Source organism: Otolemur garnettii, unplaced genomic scaffold (assembly GCF_000181295.1).
Source record: "Otolemur garnettii isolate 467f Iridium unplaced genomic scaffold, OtoGar3 scaffold00016, whole genome shotgun sequence".
NCBI classification, from domain to species: domain Eukaryota; kingdom Metazoa; phylum Chordata; class Mammalia; order Primates; family Galagidae; genus Otolemur; species Otolemur garnettii.
In genome coordinates this window covers 23,131,528-23,156,319 of record NW_003852411.1, presented here as the reverse complement: position 1 = coordinate 23,156,319, position 24,792 = coordinate 23,131,528, and the positions used below count along the sequence as shown (strand labels likewise).

Genomic DNA, 24,792 nt, shown 5'->3' with positions numbered 1-24,792 from the left:
GTGCTTGCTAATAAGAAGGGTTTGTGAAGATATCTGGGGAAACATGGACTTACTTTTGGCCACCACTTCTCAGCTTCTGAAGAATGAACTAGCAGCGTTGTTTTGAGTTGCTTATGCTTTGGGATGTGACAGGTGTTATCTGGTCACATGTAATAGTGGTGACTGTGGACTGGAGATGGAAAACTGTCTGCCTAATTCCTCCTCCTCTTCTTTCCCTCTCTCGTTGTGTTAGACAGGGTCTTGCTTTGTTGCCCAAGCTGGAGTGCAGAGACATTGTGATCCATCTTAGCTCACTGCAGTCTCAAGCAGTCCTCCTTCCTCACCTCTCCAGTAGCTTTACCATGCCTGGCTAATTTTTTTTTTTCCTGTTTTTTTGTAGACAGGGGCTCAATATATTGCCTGGGGTAGTCTCAAATTGCTGGCCTCAAGCAACCCTCCCACCTCAGCCTCCCAAAGTGCTGGGATTAAAGGCATAAGCCACCACTCCTGGAGCAGCATCCCGGTTCCTCACACCCATCAAGGAAATGGAGCCTTGAGCGGCCACTGGAGGACCAATGCAGAGGCCACCAGAAAGCTAGAGGCAGACTGCTACTAGAGGGGCCAGCTGAAGCCAGGCCAGAGGGGACAGTGATGGACATTCACTTTGCAGTCCGAGTCCTATAGTGTTTATTCTTAACATGACCTTCTAGGGTTACTTTCCCCTTTTCAGTTTGTTGGGTGAGACTCTCCAAAGCTCACACCAGGCTCATTTACGTTGTGTTAGCATTTTGGTTTTGCTCTCATCTCCTAGTCTGCTGGTGGACCACAGCTTGGGGAGCTGTTACTGGGCGCAGCACATCCCCTCAGCACAGTTCTCCCCTTCCCACTTTCCGCAAGGTTAGACGAGGCCACTCCTTGCTTCCTACGTTTGTTCTGGAGGAGATTCTGGTAGACTTCCTGCCTGACACATTCAAAGGCATTTAACTCTCATCTCTCTGGCTGCCTGTGCATGGATCTTCCAGTGGCTCCTCAGGTGACAGTCCCTTCAGGTTCCATTCCATCCTGATTCCAAGATTATTCTAGGAAAGCACCCTAACCTCTGTGGCTCTAGGCCTGCCTCTGCAATTCCCCTAGATCTAGGCAAGTCACCTTGACTTCAATGTCTTATTTATTGGGGAACTCCACTTACCATTGCTGTTTCAAGCTTTAAATTTCAGTGGAAGCTTTCTATTCACCTTTATTTTATTTTTGCAGGTATCAATTTTTTTTTATTGTTTTCTTTTGCACTGCAAATGATCGCAATGCCACTTGTCTAATTCAATTTAGGAAAAGATTGTTCAGGGTATATTTAAATTGCATCAGACAAATAATTTTCTATGGCTTGTGAAATTTTACAAATTTTATAGACTTGTGGCAATCTTTATTTTAAAGTGAAGATTTCTTCTATGAATAAATTCTGCTCCTTCTCCTTTGACTCCTTTCCATCCCTGTTGACAGTGAGATTTCCCCCCCACATTATCCAGGTTCTGTATCACACTTTTCTCGATGATTCTTAATGTCTCTCTTAACGTCATTTGTCTTGGGCACCCTCCTGCTGTTCCTTGTCGTCATGTCCATCTCTTTACTCCTCTAGGGGATTGCACGTGTGGAAAAGCATGCCATACAGTGCCTTGCCCCCCCCCCCCCCTATGTTACTGACTCACTTTGAAGCTCAAAGCCATCCTCAGTCGCTAGAAAAAAATAACAGCATTTAGTCCGGCCTTACTGAAGCCTGGTTTGTGAGCCTCACAAATGGTGCTGCTAAATGGTTAATATACTCTAGTTACCGCTTCCACTGCAATCACTCCATTATCCTCGTATCAGCATCACTGTTGCCACTCTCAAATTCTCATTCCCCAGAGTAGTAGTCCTAAAACTAAGGGTGCTTAGGGAGTCTCCAGTCCTGTCATTAGAGATCAGGATATGCTAGGTCTGGAGCACAGCCTGTGAGCCTGCGCCTAACTAGCATCTAAATGGGGGTGTGGTGGGGGGAGGTCAGGGCGTCACCATTAAACAGGCGTTGTGACGAAGAGCTTCCTTGGGCCCCAACACAAAGAGAGCTGACCTGGGTCTAGGGATTAAAATCAGGTTGCCAGAGATAGCAAAAAAAAAAATAGAGGATGCCCAGTTAAATTTGAATTTGGAGTAAATAATGAATAATATATTAATATAAGTCCTTCCTATCTAGCATCTGGGATATAGTTATTTTTTCATAGTTTATCTGAAGTTCATATTTAACCAGGCATCTTGTGTTTTTTTCTGGCAGTTGTAGAATAAAATGCAGATGTGATTCACTCTCTAGCCACTGCCCCTGAGAAGTGCTGTGTAGCACTGTTCAAATATCCATCTAGAGTCCTGTGAAGGCAGAGGACTTGTGGATATTAAAGAATCTAACAAACTACTCAGCACAAATCCAAGACATACACACTTCGAATTTTATCCGGCTGGCATTGACGTGCTCTTACCCTTGGATTTGAAAACAGGAGTGATAACTTAGGTGAAAAAAATCCAACCAAGGTTAAACGATCTCAAGACACATCTCTGTTATGTAGTCTTGAGTCTAGAAGAGTGATTTTCAACTGGTGTGCCATGAAAATTTGTGAAGCTCATCAAATTATTTTCGAAAGGAGTTCAAAGCACAGTCTGTTCCTTTTTTTTTTTTTTTACTCTTTTTTTTCTTTGATGGACATAATGTAAGTGTGCCACGGAAGTTTATAGGTTGAAGTGTGCTGTGAGATAAAAGAGGTTGGAGACTGGTTGAGAGCGTTTAGAAGGTTATACATTCATTGATAATTGGGGGAAAGGACATGACCACTGTGCCCAAAGCTTGCGTGCAGTTAGGGAGGGGAAAGCCACCTGCACACAGTCCCAGCTTGGGGTTCTAAACAGTGTGTACAGGTGGGGGTGCTACAAACACAACAGGCTTTGGAATACAGCACACCTGGGTTGGGATTCTGGTTCCGCCACTTTCTTTGCAACCTTAGGCCAAGTTCTTAACCTTTCAGAGCAAGCAATGTTTTCATTCATAAAATGGAGATGATGCCACTCGTGAAGTGGTATGTTAGGGAGATTAAACGATATGTGATATTAAGGCATAGTCATTGTACTTACTCTAAATGTCAGGAGTGATTTCGCAAGGGAGGTAAGAATTTAACCCATTCTTTTCGGCTGGGTGGGGTTACCAACGTTCTGTTTTGTATAAGGAAAGTCTGCTTTTGAATTATGTTGATTGACGGCCTTCCCACTAATGACTTTTTCTATCTTTTTCTCTCTCCCTGGTCTAGGATTAACACAGATTCCTCAGATCCAAAAGACTGAAATTTCCTTTCGTCCTAATGATCCCAAGAGCTATGAGGCATATGTGTTAAACATAGTTAGGTTTCTGGAAAAGTACAAAGATGTGGCCCAGAAGGACGACATGATTTTTGAAGACTGTGGCAGTAAGTAGACTCATTGTAGATGTTTGTGGTTATTTTCTTATTCCTTAATTCTTATTTTCCATTCCTAGTTCTTATTTAATGATCGAGAGATAATTCTGAAATAATAAAAGGTTGAACCCTGCCATATTGAAGACATTTTTTTTTAAAGCAGGAGGACCCAATGAAAGAAGGAATTTGGCCTCATGTATTATTATTTTCTGCATTTGAAAGGTTTTCCTTTAAAACACTGGTAGGCATGTCTGCTTTTGGCTATTCAGACTCAAAAGGCCATAATTAATAGTTTTGTTTCTCTTGCGCACATTAGAAATTACAACTGCTTATTTTCACATCCTCCCCCAAAAGTCCTCCCAGCAGAAGAGCAAAGAGAGCCTTCTTCCTTCAGAGTGACCTTCTGGTGTGATTCGCTCCCCTAGGCTGTTACTGACAGAGGAGGATTCATGGTCAAAGTAAACTTAATGCATTCAGGTTGGGATTGAGAATGACATATATCTTAGGAATCATCATTTTGGATAAGAAAATGACTTGTGAAGGGTAAAGAGTGGTTCGAAGTTTCATGAAGTCATTGACACAAATACATGTCCTCCTTGCTGCCTCGAGTATGAATTTCCCAGCCCACATTCTCATTCCTGCCCCCCAAAGGCTCTCTCCAGTTAGGTAACCCTTCTGATTCAAGTGCAGCATTTAGCAACTCCAGTTCTTTATAAGGCAGACTGTGGTTTGGTCAGAGCATGGGGTAGATTGCCATTTTAAGTTATTTTGCGAAAATTTAGCAATTTATAAGACTCACTTTGTGACTTTTTCTCATTAGTATTAAAATGGGATTTTCAGCTTACTTTGTAGTAATTAGGCCCAAATAATTAAAGTGACTCACTTCACAGGAGATGGACTAAACTAAGACACTTTATCATTTGAAGGGAAAATAATGAATTTGTAAATGTACCATATGTGAATTACGGTATTCACATCATTTTCCTGTAGGGTGCTATGTATTAACTTTGAATTCTATATTCCTTTAGTCTTTCTCTGGCTTTTATGTGAATGACAAATGCTAGAATAAAATTTTTCAGATGAACAAATGCTTCTAAGAACTCATAGATTGAAAAGGCGAAACTCAAATCAAAAAACATTTTTTTAAAAACTGGAATGGCAGTTGAAAAAGGAAGTTATTTCCTGTTCTGTCTTTACTTCTTAACATGCTAATGAGAGACCTGCCTCCAGGAAATTCTGACCAAAAAACCCATTCAGTTCAGAACATTATTGACAATCCTTTTCACTTGTGTTCTAATTAGAATATCCCTGTCAGGAGCTAGGCGAGGGTTCACCTGTGTAAATGATGCTACTTGTGCAGCGTGATCCAGTTTCCTTTCAGTATTCTAAATAGCTGACTAATCCATTATTTAAAGGAAGAGAAATATTGCCAGAGACCAAATATCATGTGCTGATCAAGTATGACGAAGGGTACCAGCTATTGCTTTTGGTAAGGAACCTTTTTTAGTGTCAGTGAAGAGAGATGGCTTGCTGGAAATGCTTGCCTGAATTGGACCACGTATTAAATGCAGAATGGTCCCATCTTATAATAGGTAATTATGTCAAGAAAGAAAGTTCCTTTTCCTTTCTCAGCAGTGTTAAGGGAATTGCAGATGCAACATAAAAAATGGCATTGGTATTTTTAGGTGTGCCCAGCGAACCTAAAGAACGAGGAGAGTTCAATAATGAACGGGGAGAGAGGAAGGTCTGCAGATTCAAGCTTGAGTGGCTGGGAAATTGCTCTGGAATGAATGACGAATCTTATGGCTACAAAGAGGGCAAACCGTGCATCATCATAAAGCTCAACCGGGTTTTGGGCTTCAAACCTAAGGCAAGTAATATGTTAAATCATAGAAGTTAGATGAACCATTCCTATTTTTTATTATTTAGTTGATCCAAGAAAACAACACAAGACAATGTAATAAGTGCTACTTTTGAAGTCCAGTCAGTAGGGTGATAGGAAAAACTTCTGCGTTCACCCTGAAATTTGCAGTTAGGACCTTACTATCTCATTTGCCAACGTTAGAGAAATTCTGGGTGGCAAAGCCAGATGTGGAAGTGAGTCCGATGGCCCCTGTTGTTAATACTCACGCTCAATATCTAGATACATGTCTACAAATGCTTTCAAAGTAAAAATAGAAAAAGACATTTTTAAATTTAAAATATCACTTGCATGTGTAGTCCAGTTTTGGTATTCGTAGAGTCACAAGAATATTTCCAAAGAATTGTCTCGTAATTTGAAAAAAATAATACTTTTTTCGGAATGATTTCATTCCAAAAATGGAAGCTGAAGTGGTGATTGTATTGCTGCAACTTATAATGGGTACATTACTTGAGAGTTCTGAAAAATGGCAAATTGCCATTGCTCACCGTTTGGTGAGATTATATCCTTGAAAAGGAAAATTTATTAGTGCTATCTCTACTTCTGGAAAACTGGACATCCCATTCTCTTCCCATGTTCCCCCCAGTCATGGTTAAATAGTGTTGTCCTGTCCCCCCAAACAGGGCTTCTTTCAGCAAGTTTCCCCCAATCTCCCATCTGAGCATTGCCATGTAACTGTAGTTTTTAGTTCCAATAGAAATGAACTTTTTTCTTACTGATAGCTGGCTCTTTTGTTCACTGATTTCCTCTTGATGCTATCTATTGTTTTGTTGCTACAATGCTTGTTACTCATGATTAATATTTTTAAAGGAAATCAATGTAGAGATGAAAAGTTTTGTTAACTGAAAGACGCCTGAAAGCTCCCTGTTTGTTACCAGAGGCAAAAAAAGAGTTAAGTGGGTGGGATGGATGGTAAACTGGCTGGCTTGATGGATTGCTGCAGAAATTAATGTACTTTTCAACAGAATTTTAATCTTCTTTCCACGTGGCCTAGGATATAATGGAAGAAAAATGGTGAGAACCATTTTGCCATGATGTACTTGATATTCATATTGCTAGGGAACATTTGACCAAGATCAATCAGCTATTTAGAAAGGAGTTGGTGCCATGTGGCTGAAAGAAGACTGATCTTCCTGTCTGTTCTCAGTGACCACCTTGATGTTGATGTTCCTCATCAGGGACACTGAGTGGCATTTGAACTTCACAGAGGGAGGCTCCTCAAATCTCTTCCCACTTTTATAGAGACATTCTGTTAAGTGGTGAATTCAGCTCTTGGTTTTCAATCGTTTTTTTTTTTTTTTAAGAAAAAGGTCTCCACTTGGTGGCTGTTTCCACTTCCTACTCATTGTCGCCACACGAATCTGCACTATTTAGTCATTGGAATTATTTTCAACAAGAGATCATGGTACCCCAGCATCTTACCTTACTTACTCTTTGAGGATTAGATTCTGACAACATTTTTTTTTTTAATCAATAAGCATTTTCTCTTCATATTTGTAAAAATAAATACATTGCTGACAGAAAGTTCCAAAAGAGTCAGATGCAGGTAATCCATTTTCTTTATAAGAAAAAAAAAAAAGTACTACCAAATGTAACTTCCATGCTGCTCTAGAGAACTGGCCATCTTGTCTGACTTTGCTTACAGGATGTAATGTTCCATCTCAAGATTTACTTTATGCTGATGTGAGTAAGCAGGTTGCTATCCAGTGTGTATTCATCACACTTCTGAGGTAGATTCGAACCAGAGACGTAGGAGCAAAGGTTCTGGTTATTTCTCTGCAGCAGTATGTTCAATATGTACTCTAGGTCCTTTCAAAGGATTCACCCTTTGAACACATCCCTTCCTATAGGGCAATGCTACCTTGACCTCTTTGACATTGGACTTTCCTAACAGAATTGGAAAGAAACATTCCTTCAATGGCAGTTCCCCACCTCCTGGAGATTTTTTTTTTTAAGGGGGAAGCTTACTGAAAGAAGGCTTTTTTGAAGTAAAACGATGGCATTATTAGCTCATGGCTCAGGAAGAAAGCCTATATTTTATAAAAACAGACATGTCAATCAATTTTCCCATGTAATCTTAGCAAATAATGAGCATTATTTTGGGGATTGGCTCTTATTATTCGGTGTCCTTAAGCAAAGCGTATGGGTCACCATTAGAAGCACAATTTAGAACTGGACTACAGCACAGCTTAATTATAATATGTTATTATATTATTCTATGTAATAATAATTGGGTGGGGAAAACGAATTAAGAAATAGAAATGGATAACTACCATGTGCAGGTGGTTGGTGATTATCCATTTAATAGATTATTTCTGTAGATTTAGGAAGAAAGTGAATAATTATATATTATTATAATTATTATAATCGTGGGTCCTTGAACACTTATTTTCATTTCAAGAAAATCACAAACATAGACTTTCCTAGACTGATGCAGGGAGTCATTCATTTCTGTTATCCTGAAGTATTTTGTTATCTTGAGTGACTTACTGTGACCGATGTGTGCTTGTTTGGGTTACAAACATGTTTTATTTTTCACAAATTTAAAAGATTATTTACGGCCTACTGACCAATATGAATTTTGTTTTTAGCCTCCCAAGAATGAGTCCTTGGAGGCTTACCCGATGTTCAAGTACAGCCCGTATGTCCTGCCCGTTCAGTGCACTGGCAAGGTAAGGACACATGTAGGGTCACCGAGGGTCGGGCAGGAGAAGAGGGGAGAATGAGTGAGATTGAGCTGGAGGTCAAATCTTAACACAGGAAGTAAGAAACACCGCTTCCAGGTATTAGTCTCAATAGGTTGAGTTTTAGCTATACTAGGTAAAACTTCTTAAAAAGACAGAAAGATATAATAAAAATTAAACTAGCAGTTTCTGCATTGGCATAAGAAACTCAGGTATCTGAATTTAATCCACTGCAGTATTTGCTTAAGAGAACTGAGAGGTGAACAAGGCCACAGAAGTGCTTTTCTGGACCGCAGCAAATGTTCAACTTTTGAGGCGAACATTTTTTTTTTTTTTTTAATTAATGTCACATAAAAATTTGTGGTTTGGGTTTCTCTAAAATTTTAAGATAAAAATCAACATGGGTTCCCATGATATCTCAAAACTGATGGATAGTTTAGAGAGACAGACAGAAGCAGAAGAAGAGGAATTCTCAGTGCCATGCCGGCCCCAAGAAAGGAAATGGACACAAAAATGAGAGGCAGATAGTTAAATATTTGAAGATAGTATGACTGGAAATAGCGTCTAACTGGGCTAACATGAGGAGTTTCTGACTTTGATTGTTGGCCCTGTTTCTAGGCCCTGTTTGATTGTTGGCCCTGTTTCTGTTGTTAGCTTGGTTGGAGAAATGCTTAGTTGGCCCTTGACTCAGTTTCCCCATTTGCAGAATAAGAATAGCCTCCTTTTCTAAGTATTTCTAAGAGCTGCTGTAGATTAGGCTGAGTGTGTGTTCTTCCCCATCAGAGTAGTTTCTAGCTACTCCATAGGATTGAGTCTTGTATGTGAGCACAAGTCGTGATGCCTGACATCAGCCGTTAATGTCCCATTTCATTCTGGTTTTTAGCGAGACGAAGATAAGGATAAAGTTGGAACCGTGGAGTATTTTGGACTGGGCAACTACCCTGGTTTTCCTCTGCAGTATTACCCCTACTATGGTAGAGTCCTGCAGCCCAAGTACCTGCAGCCCCTGCTGGCTGTACAGTTCACCAACCTCACCATGGACACTGAAATCCGCATAGAGTGTAAGGCGTACGGTGAGAACATTGGGTACAGTGAGAAAGACCGTTTTCAGGGACGTTTTGATGTAAAAATTGAAGTTAAGAGCTGATCACAAGCACAAATCTTTCCCACTAGCCATTTAATAAGTTAAAAAAGATACAAAAACAAACCTACTAGTCTTGAACAAACTGTCATACGTATGGGACCTACACTTAATCTATATGCTTTACACTAGCTTTCTGCATTTAATAGGTTAGAATGTAAATTTAAAGTGTAGCAATAGCAACAAAATATTTATTCTACTGTAAATGACAAAAGAAAAATAAAAATTGAGCCTTGGGACGTGCCCATTTTTACTGTAAATTATGATTCCATAACTGACTTGTAGTAAGCAGTGTTTCTGGCCCCTAAGTATTGCTGCCTTGTGTATTTTATTTAGTGTACAGTACTATAGGTGCATACTCTGGTCATTTTTCAAGCCATGTTTTACCGTATCTGTTTTCTACTTTATGTGAGCAAGGTTTGCTGTCCAAGGTGTAAATATTCAATGGGAATAAAACTGGCATGGTACTTTTTTTAAATTTTTTTCGGTTTGGCTCTTTCAAAGATAATGGCCCATCAATGAGCATTTTTAACACACTCCATAGTCTTTTCCTGTGGTGTTAGGTCTTTATTATCATTTTTCTTTTTTTCCTGGGGCTGGGGGCGGGGGGGCTGTCATGGGGGAACTGCCCTTTAAATTTTAAGTGACACTACAGAAAAACACAAAAAGGTGATGGGTTGTGTCGTGCTTCGTACTGAATGCTGTCCTGACATCTCTTCCTGTCCTCCAGTATGTTCTAAAGCTGTGTCAGATCTGGATCTGCCTGTCACTTTGGCTAGTGACAGGGCAAGTTAATTTGCTTTGTACATTTTCTTTTTCTTTGCTTTTTTCCTTTCTCTGGAGGCATCACACGCTGGTGCTGTGTCTTTTATGAATGTTTTAACCATTTTCATGGTGGAAGAATTTTATATTTATGCAGTTGTACAATTTTATTTTTTTCTGCAAGAAAAAGTGTAATGTATGAAATAAACCAAAGTCACTTGTTTGAAAATAAATCTTTATTTTGAACTTTATAAGAAGCAATGCAGTACCCCATAGACTGGTGTTAAATGTTGTCTACAGTGCAAAATCCATGTTCTAACATATGTAATAATTGCCAGGAGTACAGTGCTCTTGTTGATCTTGTATTCAGTCAGGTTAAAACAATGGACAATAAAAGAATGAACACATTCCTCACGTGCGTGATTCACTCTTGTCTGAATGCCTCAATCTGTGACTTCATTCTTTTCTATACTGCTAGTTATCCAAGATCTTGAAGAAATACTGAACCTGAAAGACAAATGCATGATTTTATTAGTTGATACAGGAGTTTGGCCTAACAGAATCCAAGAGCTTGGGCAGGACTTGGGAATTGCAACACCAAAACGTACCCCTGCCCAAAGAGATGACTTGAAGGAAACCTTCAAGTTCAATTTGAGAACTATGCAGTGCTACTTCAGCCAGCTTAGAACACATAAAAGTTTAGTTCCTATTAGTTCTGCACTAGGTCTGTCTGTTTAAAATTAAAAAAAAAAAGTCAGACTTGATTGCACTTCAGTTAAAAAAAACTAGCCTTAGTATGAAAGAAGACAAAAATCAGCTTTCTGCAAAACATTTTCCAGGTATAATTGAGGTGAAGATTTAGTATTGCCTAACTAGCGAGGGAAATACTCACGGCATCGTATTTCTGAAAACGGAAACCCTTGAGAAAGCCTGTGCGGGCCAAGCAAATCCTTGAAGCTGCACTGTCTACAGGACTCCTCCCTCCTAGAGGCAGACCCGGCCCTCTTCATGAGATACAGCTAACTCAGAAATACCAGTAGCAGCACCGTCTGCTCCACCTTTATAATCGTGCTGATTTGTTTCTCTTTATTCTTTAAAAATACTACCCGAGACTCTGCTATCACTAGAGCACAAAATGTGTCACGACAAATTAATACCAGGGGAACAATGATTCCATTTAACAAAAAAATAGCAAAGGGAACTGTGGAGAATGGCACAACTGCTTAACTTTAACATTTTCAGGAGCTTAACTTAAATTTTCTATTGAAGAAAAACAGCAAAATCTTTAACAACATACCTTCCCCAAACCGTGTTTCCCCCGAAGCAGCCCACATTTATGGAATAGAAGTTACATAATAGAAGATGGTTTGTCTTGCTGAAACAGCAGTTCATTTTGTGGTGTGTAGGTGAGTCTTCAGTTTGTGATTTTTGTGAGCAAGAAGGGGAATTAGGGCTTTCAGTCTGAGGAAAGGGGAGCATTTATTCAAATTGGAGGGTGGTGTGCATTTCTGAGGCTGTTCCAGGTCACAACCTTGATGAGACAAACTTAACCTACTGTTCTGAGTCATAGTGTGTGTCTGCCTATCACTTTCTCCAAGATTCTCTCCAAAACTTTTTTTTGAGACAGACTCTCACTGTCGTCCTCAGTAGAGGGTCGTGGCGTCACAGCTCACAGCAACCTCAAACTCTGGGCTTAAGCGATTCTCTTGCCTCAGCCTTCCAAGTAGCTGGAACTACTGGTGCCCGCCTTAACACCCAGGTAATTATTTGTTTGTAGTTGTCATTGTTGTTCAAACCTGCCAGCCCCGATATATGCGGCCAGAGCCCTAACCACTGAGCTATGGGCACCAAGCCATTCTCTCCAAATGTTGCTGCTTTTAACCTCTCTAGATTGTGCCAACCCATTTCCTTCCATGATCCTTACATGTGTATCACTGCTAGGAGACTGCAGAGTGGTTTGTATTCTTGACTCAGTAGATACTATGTGCCAAGCACTCCAGAGAGCTGGGGGTAGATCTACCAATGAACAAAACACAAAACTCCGTCTTTGCTCTGCAGCTCACATTCTAGTGTTAAGTACTTGCGTGTTTCCGATACTTGCTTCATACATTTACTATGTCTTCCTTTCTTTGTATTGGTCAGCTTATTCTGACTCTTCGTAGATGACACATTTGGGGGGTTTAGAGGCAGTGCTATTTACCTTCCTTGGGGTATTCTTTTGCACAGGTCCAGTCCCAATTACATACTCATTCATCATACACAATATAAAAGGATTGAGTTTTTCAAAAGCGGTGTTTCTCAAGGTAGGCTGAGTACTGCTTGGAATCAAAAGTACTGAAATACCTGGGCATGGTGGCTCCTGCTTGTAATCCAAGCACTCTAGGAGGCCCAGGCAGATGGGTCACCTGAGCTCAGGAGTTAGAGACCAGCCTAAGCAAGAGTGAGACCCTGTCTCTACTAAAAATAGAAAAAATTAGCCAGTTATTTAGGCACCTGTCATCCTAGCTACTCAGAAAACTGAGGCAGAGAATTGCTGGAGCCCTAGTTTGAGGTTGCTGTGATCTATGATGATGCCACAGCACTCTACCCAAGGCAAAGGAGTGAGACTGTCTCAGAAAAAAAATCATTACTAAGGAGAGAAAAAAGGATTCTCTTCAGTACATCATACTCCCTGAAGGAAAACTGCAATGTGGTGTTAGTATGCTTTCAACTCAGGTTAATCTCTCTTTCAAATAAGGGAGACAGGCCTTGGGCTCTGGACCTTTGGCAAGCAATATTATCTAGCTAGGATTTAATAACTTTTGTGTTTATTGTATTTATTTCATTACTTCCAATTAAGGACAAGTAATTGAAATAGTTTAAAACTAGTTTTCCATTTATGGCAGTCAAATAAACTTATTAAGTACAGCAGTAATGGATTTAAAGAAAAACAACTTTCAGGTGGTACTTAACTATGCTAATTATGAAAGGGGCAAATGGCTGGCTAAGATCGAGAACTCTCTGAAAGCATGGCATTAACAGAAGCCAAGGTTTTTGTTTCTATACCTGTTTGGCCAAAATCTAATTTAAGCTCCATCTATTTCAGAACAATAGCATGCCCTGTCTGCTCAAGCTCCCTCCCTATTACCAGAGGGAACAGCTCCAACTCCAAATTAAAAACATTATCAGTGATCAGAGACGAAAGTCAAAATCTTTCAAAGCTCAATTATAGCTCACACTCCTGGCTTCTTAAAGGATTAGTAACGCTAATATCCATGTAGATTTGGCACACAGAGGAGACCCAAATGAGGTAACCTTGCAAATCTAGGACTGAGGACATTATGAACACAGAGGGAAACTATCCAAAAAACATTCCATAACAGTTTTAACTGAGTAAGTCATGTGATCTTGGTTTCAAATCCAACACAGAAAAATGCGACTCTCTCCTTTCTTCTTTAAGAGGGAGCTAGCATTAAGCAGATGTGTTATCTGTTGTCCTCTCGGCTGGACACTGGGAAAGATCACCAAGAAATAGATAAGCCTGCTATTCTTCCAACCTGTGGTTCCATTTAGTACACATGTTCTACCCAGGAGAAAAGAAGAGGGTGGGGTCAAGGCAAGTATCTTAGTCCATGCTTTAATTCTGTATTGTTCCCTGAGAGACTTTAACATTAGCCTGTTCTGAGAGATTAAATATCTTATCAATGTAATAACTGTTACTGGCTACAGAATCCAGCTGTGTAGCCACAAATGAATCCTGTACACCAAGAAAATGCCCATATTATAATAAAACTCTTAACATGCTATCTCTAGCTTGCTTCACCACAAAGCCTTTAATAAACTCGGATTTCACAAAAGCAGGAGTCTAATTAGTAGCCTACAATGGGCTGTCTTTTCCAAGGAAACACATTTACATTTATCTTGCTCTCCAGTGTTGGCCCTGCACAGACCAGGTAGGAGGGGGCACAGGGTGATTTGAAACCCACCTATTCAGCCAGACAGTGCCTGATACAGACATTATTGGGTTGGTCTTTTGGTTCAGGTGCTTCAGGGATCAAATATTTCATTCCTGAGAAGGACACGTTTCATTCCTGTAAGGTGGCTTTATAGTACCCATAATTGGTTACAGGAATTGATGGTTATTACATTAGCAAGTAATGGCGGAGCATAAAACAGTTCTGCAGGAATGGGATATAGGAACCATTCCTTTTGATAAGGAGCAGGCATTCTAAAAAGACTAGGGGTTGAGGATCAGGTCTTGGGGAGGTTCTAATGTTTCTGCATTGGCATCTCTGGGCATCAAGGGAATAGTATTTAATGCTAACAGGCAGTTCAGCGTTGCACTTCAGAAAGTGAAACATGATAGAAGTCCTCTATGCCTAAAGAAACCTTTGCTTAGGGCTAGCCTTTCTTCTTTTCTTTCATTTGGAAATTTCTCCTGAGCTTCTACTATATACCCAGCACTGATGTGAGGGAGTGGCCAGACACACAAGGTCCTCATACAATTTTTGCCTTTGCTAAATGTCTTAAATGGTCTAAACTACTCTCATCATTACCACTTCCTTTGTCTCTTTCTCCTGCTATTCATTTAACATTCTGCATACATCTCATCCTTGATCATTTAAAGATAGAAGAGACTTGTTTCTCAAAGCTCATAGCCTACAAAGAAGAAAACCAAAGTAATCAAATAAAATCACCACAGTGTGCTAAAATACATGTGCAAATAATTACTAGTGAGGACAGAAAATATTTATATAGGGGGTAACATTTTAACTTGAGTTTTGAGGATGAGTTAGATTTGATATGATGGAGAAACAGCAAATGTAAGCTTAATATACAATTGATAGGCCAATGGGCAATTATACCTTACATGATTAACGTGAAGCCTAGTTTTTTCTCTACCACTGTTAGATTTAAATGAGAAGAATGGCTTACATTTATTTACTACTTTATAGAATGCAGTCTAATTTCATACATAAATCTCATCTTAAAAGCTCTGTGAAGTTGGTCCCCTCCTCTCCAGGTATGTGTGAGGGTCCTGAGACTCAGAGGCCCCATGGCTTCCCATATACTAAGATGGGGAACTTGCTAAGTTGGCAGGGCTGGGCTTGAACCTGTATCTTCCCACACTAAGCCATCTTGACTCTGTGATGTCCCTTTGAGTAGTCTCTACATTTACTGATGACTATCCAAATCATCACAAATTCTGTGAAATTCTTAAAATGTAAATTCTATAATTGCTTCCAGTATAGACTCAGAAAAAGATTTCAGAGAATCTCTCATCCTTGCCCCGTGTGATTCTGCTGCTGCTACCACTCTCAAAAAAATTTCTAGTGTATGGAGCAGCTGTGAAATTTCTTTGCACATTTTATTTATTTATTTTTTTTGAGACAGAGTTTTGCTCTGTCACTTTGGGTAGAATACAGTGGCATCATCATAGCTCACTGCAACCTCAAACTCCTGGGCTCAAGTGATCTTGCCTCAGACTCTCAAGTAGGTGGGACTATAAGCGCGTATCACCACACCTAGCTGATTTTTTCTATTTTTGGTAGAGATGGGGTCTCACTCTTGTTCAAGCTGCTCTCAGACACCTGATCTTAAGTGATCTACCTGCCTCGGCCAAGGTGCTAGAATTACAGGCATGAGCCAGTGTGCCTGGCCTCTTTGTACACCTTAATAACTATGTCTTCAGAGTCTGCAGTGAAACTTCATTCTCCTGATGCCTGTGCTCCACCACAGACAATGGCATGAGACACTTTACAGAAGGTGGGTAGGCATCTATTTTGCAATGGGTCTTAATGCTGGTTGAGTATCAGCTGTGGAGTTATTGTCTCTCTCCCACTATTATGGAATTCCAGCACCAGATTACAATATGTGCTAACAATAGCCTGTGCTATTCTGCTAGACAGATTTTCATATAAAATCTAGTCAATCTGAATTTGACTGAAGTACAATTTCATGAATGTTCCAAGACTAAGATGTGGAGTTTTAAATACATCAGTGTATTTAGCACAGAGCAAACTTTCAACTTACTTCAGCCCATGTCTCACATAACTAAAGATGCAGGCATCCTTTCTACGAATTCATTCTTAAATTGTTTCATGACTCATAATTATCTGGCTTTTTTTGCCTTGAAGGTGGTTTTGACTATAACTGGTCCCTCCTCAGACCTTTAAAATTTGAACAGAAGTTTGTTGCTTCTGGTTCCTTCTCCTCCCCACCTGCAATCATTAAAAAGCATTCTCTGAGAGATACCACATCTCTGTGAGTCATGAATAATTAAAAAATATTCACATTTTAAATTTTACTCTTACAAAATGGAGTCCTTGCTATATACTAAACACTAACAAATTATTTTGTGTAATCCTTACAACTACCTTTATGAAGAAAATATCATTAGTCCCATTAGTGCCATTTTTCAGTTGTTGAGATGAAGGGTTTTTGAGCTAATATCTTCCCCAAGGGCATATAACTGTCTAAAGTCTCCGGTTCAGCCTGTGATGGCTCACAGTTCGCACTGGGGATGGGCCTGGCTGCTAGAATTTAACTCCTGGCCCTGCTACCTCCTGGTCTGGTGACCTTGAGCAAGTTACTTCTCTGTTCCTCATATCCCACATCTATCATGTAATAATAGATGTGGTGATTGTGAAGATTGAGTTATTATAGGGAAGGTATTTAAAATAGTGCCCAACACATAGTAATCACAGCATAATAAATATCATTATTGTTTCCCATAGTCTCATAACGTTAGGGCCCATGCTGTCTCAGTGAGGCCATGTGCCTCTGAGTAACTCCATCATGCTCTGAGAACTAAAGCTGCTGGGGCAATGCCTGCTCATCAGAGACAGCATACTTAATAAATCAGGTAATGAACTGCAAAAGCAGAGTCAAGAAACTTTGCAGACTCAGACAGTAAGGAAATGTGATGACTAAATACAACATGTGACCCTTGATTGGATCCTGGATCAGAAACAGTTTTTTTTCTTTTACCTCCAAAGACATTTGGGGGTGTAACCTGAATGTTTGTATGGAGATAACAGTACTGTATTAATGTTAATTTCCTGATTTCTAATCATTGTTCTGTAGTGATGGAAGAGAATATCTATGTTTTTTAGGAAATATACATTGACGTATTGACAGATGAAGGGGAATTATAACTGTAGTATACTGTGAAATACAACTAAATAATTAAATACACATAAAAAAAGGAAAGCGAAGAAAGGATGATTAACATGGTAAAATGTTAACATTTGGGGAATACAGGAAAAGGGTCAGCAGAAAAGTCTTTGTATTAACTTTGAAATTTTTCTGTTCGTCTGAAATTATTTGAAAATAAAATGGTAAAAATATTAATTAGTAGAAAGAATGGAAAGGGTACTGGATTTGGACTCAGAAGAACAGAGTTTGATTCTAGTCACTATCCCTGGCACTCTTAAGCAATTAGGCACTCTCTGAGCCTGTATCCTATTCTAAAAATCGAAGATAATACAATCTACTTCATTGGGCTGAGTGTGCATATAAGCTTATGGGTAAATTTATAAAGTTGCAGCACATTATACAAATAATAAATTTTCAAAAAGTATACATGCCTCAATGTTCCTACTCTGAGACCAGCAGGTCAAGGTGGGCTCTGCTACAAGTCAGCTGCAGTGAAGTTTAAGGGATGGGTTATCTCAGCTGGGAACATCAAGTGAACAGGGGAGGAAACTCAAGTGAACTTGACACTTCCTGTTAGAAATTCATTTTTGATGACTCCCCATAGAAGAAAGGCTTTTCACAAGGAACATAGTGTGTCCTGAAAAAAAATAACTTCAAATAAAACAAAATGTAGATATAATGACCAATTCTTAAGATGAGTGATTTTCAACCTGGCTGTATATCAGAATCATTCTATAAAGCTTAAAACAAACAAACAAACAAACAAACAAACAAAAACAAACCAGGTGTTTGGACTCCAATCCCGAAGAGTCTGATTCATTAGGCTTTAGGTAATTCCTGGACATCTACAATTTCAAACAGGACCGTGGATACTTCTGATGTCACTGGGGTTGCAAACCACTACCCTAGAGAGTTGGTCAAAGTAGGTGCCCCAGAAATGAGGGCCGGACCAAGCACATTTGATATCATCACAAGTGATTTGAAAAAAAGAATGAAATCCCCCCCATTTAATTCAGCTTTTATTAGTATCTGTACTACTTTGGAGGCTTTTATGCCAAGACGATGGAGAAGGCCTCACAAGATTAAATGGAGAAGGTGAGAAAAAGGTAGACAGTAAACATCAAAAGGGTCTTCTTGGAAAAAGAAATTAAAGCAGGTTTACAGGATAAATTCTATAAACAGTGGCTCAGAGGAAAGGGATCTTGGAGTGTGTCCTGGTTGTTCCTTAAATACTTGGGCCCAAGGGGTTACTGCCGTCTGGGAGACGATCGATGCAGAGTCTCCTCACAAAAAATGCTGGAAATTAAACCCCAGGAATTATGGTATTCTTTTTAAAAACAGTCACATAATATTTTATTTTTTGGCAAGTTCTTACTCCTATGCTTCAGACACATTTCAGTTAGAAAATCTCTGAAATGGAAATAATAGAATTAGAAAATAGCAACTATAATTATTTAGATGATAGAAAGCCTTTTTTATAAGAACAGATAAGAAAAGCAAACAAGCCCTGAAGTTAGATTAGATAAAAGCTGAGAGAATATGTAATCAAGGTTCATCAGATAATCAGGGGGAATAGCTGGGATGGACTTTTTCACTTAAAACTAGAAAGAAATTTTGAAAAAAAAATGCTGGGGTAATTTAAGACTTAAGAGAAAATTACTTCATATGTTGCCTCATTTATTCTCACTATGAAATGTCATTATTTCTATTATGTAAGTGAGTAAAATGAGTCTGAGAAAGGTAAGTTTCCTAAATCACAAAGGTGGAAGTGGAGAAGCTGAGGATAAGAACTCAGATCGCCTGACTCCAGAGCCCAGAGCCACTGTACTCCTGGACCTCCCTCATACTTCAGATTTTAGTGAAGGTTAAGGGAAGCCCATTTGACAGAGTATGATTCAAGTTTAACTTTAAACTTTTGATTTACCTTTGAACTCAAGTTCAAGTCAAGGACAAGTTATTAAGAGCTCAGCTAAGTTCTCTTTCTCCTCACCAATTCTTACAGACTTTGGACTGACTTAGAAATAGAAATGCTAGTATTGCAATATTTTCAGGTTAGCCAGGATAAGATAAGAAGTCTTGTTCTACTGGAAATTCATTTCTCAGTTTTTAATCTTCAAGCATTACTAAAATGATGCTTGAAAACTTAGTGCAAGAAATCTTCACAGTCATCAAAAAAGAATAAAATGTATTTCTATTCATAAATAAAACAAAAAAGGAAAACAGAAGCACTTACTGATAATAATGATACTAGTAATCAATTATATTGATTGCAAGGGACATAGAGACAGTATGGCATACTAGAAAAACCCAAGATTACTAGCAAGGAAATTGACGCTCTGCACCCTGAGCCGTGTGATCTTAGGAAAGCTGCTTTCCTCCTTAGGGCCACACTCTGCTCGTGGGTAAAAATAAGGGGGTTGGATTAGGATTTGAATTGCTCAAAGCCTAGAATCAGGAAATGTTAGTGCACATCAGGGGATTAGAGGAGGGTTTCTCAACCTCTGCCGCCTCATGGCCCCTAGACAATGTTAATTCCTGTGTGGTGCGCTGGAGCCCACACAGGAGGCAGTTCTGGATTGCAGCTGCTGCCCTGGGTATTTCTCAGCTCATTTGTGGGGGAGTCTGAGCTTAGAGAATCCCAAGTTCAAACTCATTGTTTTTTATATTAGAAAACTAACTCACAGACACATTTTATGAATTTAAAACAACCATAAATTAAAGTACATGTCGTCAGTACATTTTTAGTCGTTATGCTACTATGTTGTTTCATACATCTTCCCCAACTTCTCTCCCTTCAGCCGGTTTCCACATTCAACCAGAAAGAGCTCATCTTAAAAATAAATAAATGTAAATCTGATCGGTCAGCACCCATTCCTCCTAAGGATTACCTCCTGTTTCTGTGCTGAGGATAAAGATCCATAGTCTTACAACAGCCCCCAAAGCCCAGCATGGCCCAGCCTCTGTTTCTCCAGGGCCATCCGTGAAGTTCTTCCCTTGGCACTGCACGCTCCTTCTTTCCTAAGTCATACTAAGCACTTCCCCGCATCAGGGCTATCCCAGCTGCCCTTCTCTCTGCCTGGGGTCTCTTGCCTCCTTTCCCAGCTGACAATCATTCCTTCAGGTCTCAGTTACAAAGTCATTTGCTCAAGAAACTCTTCCCTCAGCCCCCATCTACCCTGGGTTCCCATGCCCCTTCTCATCCTGTCTTTTACCACGTAGCTCTAACCAGAGTTTGTCCTTGTTCATTCCTTTTTGTGACTACCTGATCTGTGCAATCACATTAGACTATGAGCACTGTACAGGGATGTGTCTCCTGTTCACTCCTGTCTCCTCAGGGCCCACCACACTGTCTGGTGTATAGTAAACATCCAGTGAATTTAGGGTTTGGTTTTGGTGACAAAAGTCTTCCTGGCAATTTCAATCCACTGCAATGCTATTGTTCTGTACATTAATCTTCTTGTGATGTGAATATGGAGATGGTAAGGCTTTACTCATTCTAATTACTGAAGAGTATGGCCATTCATTTAAAACTTTTCACTGTAAACATTCTTAACAATTTTTGACTTGTGGACCACTCTGAGATCTAATAAAAACTATGGACCATTCCTTTCACCCCGCCCAAATGAATATGTTCACATTTTGCAAACAATTTTAGGGAGTCTGTCTATGGACTAACCCTATGAATAAATTTAAAATTCCTAAATAGGATACAAAATAATCACATAACTTGAGTCTTAGCTACCTTTCCAGGCTCACCTGTGATTCTCTAATGCTATTTTAAACTCTAATATGTGTATACATGTATCAAATTCCATGTAGTTTCCCAGCATGCACACTGTTTCCTCTGCTTAGAATGCCATTCTACTTTCTAATCTATCCTCCAACACTCCAGACCTCGTGTCTTCCAGGAGCCTCACCTGACTCTCCTCCTGGAAAATGGGTACCTCACAGGGTCTTCCATGAAACCCAGTAAAGAGCAATCTCCCAGTATGGCTAAAATGACCTACTTTAATGACAGTCTCTCCTAGAAAACATTACATTCTTTGAGTAGGGAGTGAGTCTTATTCACCCCCAGGGCCTGGAACAATGAAGGGTACAAATAGGTCTTCTATAAATGTATGTTAACCTGAAAAGGAGCCAAATTAACAGTGTTAAGCACAGGGGTGTGCACCTACAGGGCCAGCTGAGGCAGGAGGATCGACTAGTGCCAGGAGTTCAGGGCTACAGTATGCTGTGAACATGTCTGCAAATAGTCTGGGAAACATAGTGAGACCCTGTCCCTTAAAACAAAACAAAGAGGAAAATCTCATGAAGGTAGAAAAGCTGAGCTAAGAGAATGCAAAAATAATATCCCTCAAGAGAGAAGATAAACTGGAATACTTGTAATGTGAAATCATCTACAAAGGCCATTAAAACAGGAGAATATACAACTAAGATTGTTGTTTGTTTGTTTGGTTGGTTGGTTTTTTTACCCCAGTAAGTGACTTAAAAACCTTGGCCTAGTATACCAGTGTCAATATGTATCATCATGTAACCGATAGAACAACAATGACCCATGGAAGGATTCAAAGCTGTGCTGTATGCTTCTGTTGTAAAATGTCTCAACAATTCTCTCTCCCCTGTGAACAGTGAAACGCAGATCTTGGCTCTCAGATAGGGATTGTAGAGTAACCAAAAAGTTAATCTGTAACAAGCAAAGGGGAGAACTTTGCACGGAAAGTTATGTACACTGATATTCCAAGCAAAGAAATTATTTTTGCCGTTTTAAACCTGTGGTTGTTATTAATTTACCCAGCAGATTAAGCTATTTGTAACTCTAAAGTTGGTGCCAAAAGTGATGAGTATTTATCACTGGAAGTGTTACCATGCATTATGAAACAGACAGTAAACACGATGCATAATGGCTGTGTGACTGGGAGAGTCCCAGGACAGGGCCAGTTCACACGTTGTTGTTTCACTTCCTCTGTGCTCTTCTCTCTTATGCCAGATTCATTCGTTGTCATAAGGCCGTTAATAGCACAGTGGGAGGTAGGGTGGAGGCAGAGGCAGAAGTGATTTTAGAAGCTTCCACAGACAAAAAAATGTTTTAAACTACTCTCAGTGAATCCACGCACGGCCTCACTGCAGCCTCTGCCCCACTGAGACCACAGTGGGGATGAGAGACATGGCTTTGTGCTCTCTGAGTAAAGGGGCAGGGACAGTAAAGCGACAAACATGGTGTGCATACAGCCAAGATGGGATCTGCCATGTGTGTCAGCCTGAATTTAAAAACAAAAGATGGCATCCAGCACAACTGCGGGTACACACTGCGCCACGTGAAAGATGTGAGCCTAGTGGGATGAATGAAATCTGAGAGTATGGTGGGCCGGGGAGAAAGGGAAGTGGGAAGTGGGCAGATACAGCAGGAAGTATTAGTGGAACAAATTTTGTACTGCACATTAGATTCACAAATGAATTGGTGGTTTTTCTAAGAATCAGGCACAATTTCCAAGGCAGACTTCCTATCTATATCTAGACAGGTGGAAATTTGAATGGTCTAGTGGTTATATAGCCATTCTATATAATTAAGCAAAAACAAATATGGTTATTGGTAATTGCTGATAAACTCACCAACAGTACAGCCAAAGCCCTTTGGAGCATGACAAAATTATGCAATAAAATCAGGTAGTCTACCTAGGCAACCGACTATAGTACACATGTGATTTTGATTCCAGTGGCTTTTTCCTAGGGGCTAAATCACAGGAGTGATTACTGGATGAAGAGGGTCCAGCCACCTGTCACTGTCAGCCAAATGCAGAGATGGGGATTAGGTCCAACAAGCTTTATTATCAGAAGGCCAGCGATTCTGGAGAACAGTGAGAGTAGCCTCTCCCAGACTATTCTGCCCTTCCATTTCCAAAGCCACAGTTTTATACATAAAAGTTCAAAGCAAAACCCACATTAATCCTTATTTTAAACAAAAATAATCAGCATAACTCCTGACCCAAAACAACACTTCCAATTCAAAATTAATCTCCTAAATCAACTGCCCTAAACTACACAAGATACACATTTTTAAGTTAAAGCTAAATTTACAAAACAACAAGAATGGAAGACAGGAAGTGAGGGTCATGCAGGGCTTAAACCGACCACAGCAGCTGTGTCGTGTTGGCCTGGCCTGGCAGACTCCATCTTATCCTCACCACACGTGCTCTCAGGAGCAGTGTCAAATCAAAGAAACAGCATGTTCTAATATATTTCAAAAGTCTCAAATGATAAAACCCAATGACCTCTTACTAAACATAAAATGGGTACATAGGATACCAGCTCTCTGTCTGCCTGACTGTCTCATTCCTTCTCTTCCTTCCCAAACTATTTGTCAATAATCAGTTTATTGATAACCAGATCAATTGATAACCTTGGGATGCCAGGGTAGGACATGGCATGGGCTCTCAAGGACTCACAGTACAAGGAGAACACATAGAAACAAATACTTATTTTACAATATGCCGAATACTTTAACAGAATTATGTAGGAACCCTGGGAAGAAAGAGGAGAATGTACTTGTGATTTTGTTAGTTGTGTGACGCATTACCACTAAAATGGTCAATGAGAACTACGGACTTCGTCATTTCACAGGGACTGCTGGTGCCTCTATTATGGGAAAGCACAGTGAAATCAGAAGAATCCTTTGGGATTCCAGAGCCTCCTAGACTTTCCTCATCCCCTTCAGGAGCTCAAAGGCCTCCTGTTGCTGACATCTGGTAAGCTAATAGTTGAGAATTTTTTTGAGGGATAAATAAATTTATATTTTTTATCTAAAACTAAGGAGGGGGCAAGTTTATGAATAAAAAAGTAAGTTAATAAGGATAATGCAGAGTCAAACACCCAATCGTTCTAATTATCTTTGAGGGAGGCCTAATATTTCTGGCTCAATTACTGTGGTATTGTCCCCATGCACAATTTTCTAGCTTCCCATTCTAGAACTCTAGAGAAATAACACTTGCTACATTTCAGATTATACAGAAAGGCAGTGATGTTAAAGAAGATAAATTCTAGACTCAGACTGCCCCCCTTCAAGTCTGTATTTGCCTCTGTTCTAGTTGTACGGCTTTGGGAAAGTTGCTCAACTCTGTGCTTTAGTTACTCATCTGTAGCTGTGCCCTTGGGTTCTGCCAAGACTTAGCTAAGTTAATGCACACAAAATACTTAGAACGATACTTAGCATATGGTAAGGGCTCTCTATAAGCTAGCTGATATTGGTACCATATGCATAAAAATAAAAAATCAATAAGCAAATGGAAGAGTTAAGATAAATAAATTTCATAGCAGAGCTATCTTTTAAACTTAGCCAGAAACATGACTTAATCCAGTGAGTTCTAACTATATAAAGTAAACAGTGTCCAATATGGGATTTAAAAGTAGTAACTACAGTAGCCTGGATTTCATCTATACTTAAGAGAACTTAAGAGAACTTAAGAGAACTGTGACTTTGCTATAGATAAGACACCTTTAAAATATTGCCTGGTTGCTACCTTTATGGCTAAATGAATGTTCAGGTTAAAGGACAAGATATAGCAACTGTTATCATTTGTTTCACAATTATCTCACAGAAAACTGCTGTGGAGGTCTTTGACATTTGAAGACTTAAGTTCTTTCAAGTTTCTTTAAAAGCTTCACATAACTGGCAAAATCTTCCTAGTACATTTATTCTTAAAAACA

The 24,792-nt window shown here is 39.6% G+C and overlaps 2 protein-coding genes across 3 annotated transcripts in view; one reads left to right on the top strand and one right to left on the bottom strand.

The window, feature by feature from the left end:
• The window catches only part of ATP1B1 (ATPase Na+/K+ transporting subunit beta 1), a 24,021-nt gene extending 13,659 nt beyond the window's left edge, over positions 1–10,362 (top strand). The window contains exons 3-6 of the mRNA XM_003785722.2: positions 3,303–3,458; positions 5,132–5,316; positions 7,959–8,039; positions 8,935–10,362. Coding sequence (XP_003785770.1) covers positions 3,303–3,458; positions 5,132–5,316; positions 7,959–8,039; positions 8,935–9,198 — 686 coding nt within the window. The 3' untranslated portion in view covers positions 9,199–10,362. The remainder of the gene's footprint in view (positions 1–3,302; positions 3,459–5,131; positions 5,317–7,958; positions 8,040–8,934) is intronic.
• Positions 10,173–24,792, bottom strand: part of NME7 (NME/NM23 family member 7) — a 157,125-nt gene continuing 142,505 nt past the window's right edge. For both annotated transcript variants that reach the window (XM_003785720.2, XM_003785721.2), the window contains exon 12: positions 10,173–10,461. In XM_003785720.2, the coding sequence (XP_003785768.1) occupies positions 10,429–10,461 (33 nt within the window). In that variant the 3' untranslated portion in view covers positions 10,173–10,428. The remainder of the gene's footprint in view (positions 10,462–24,792) is intronic.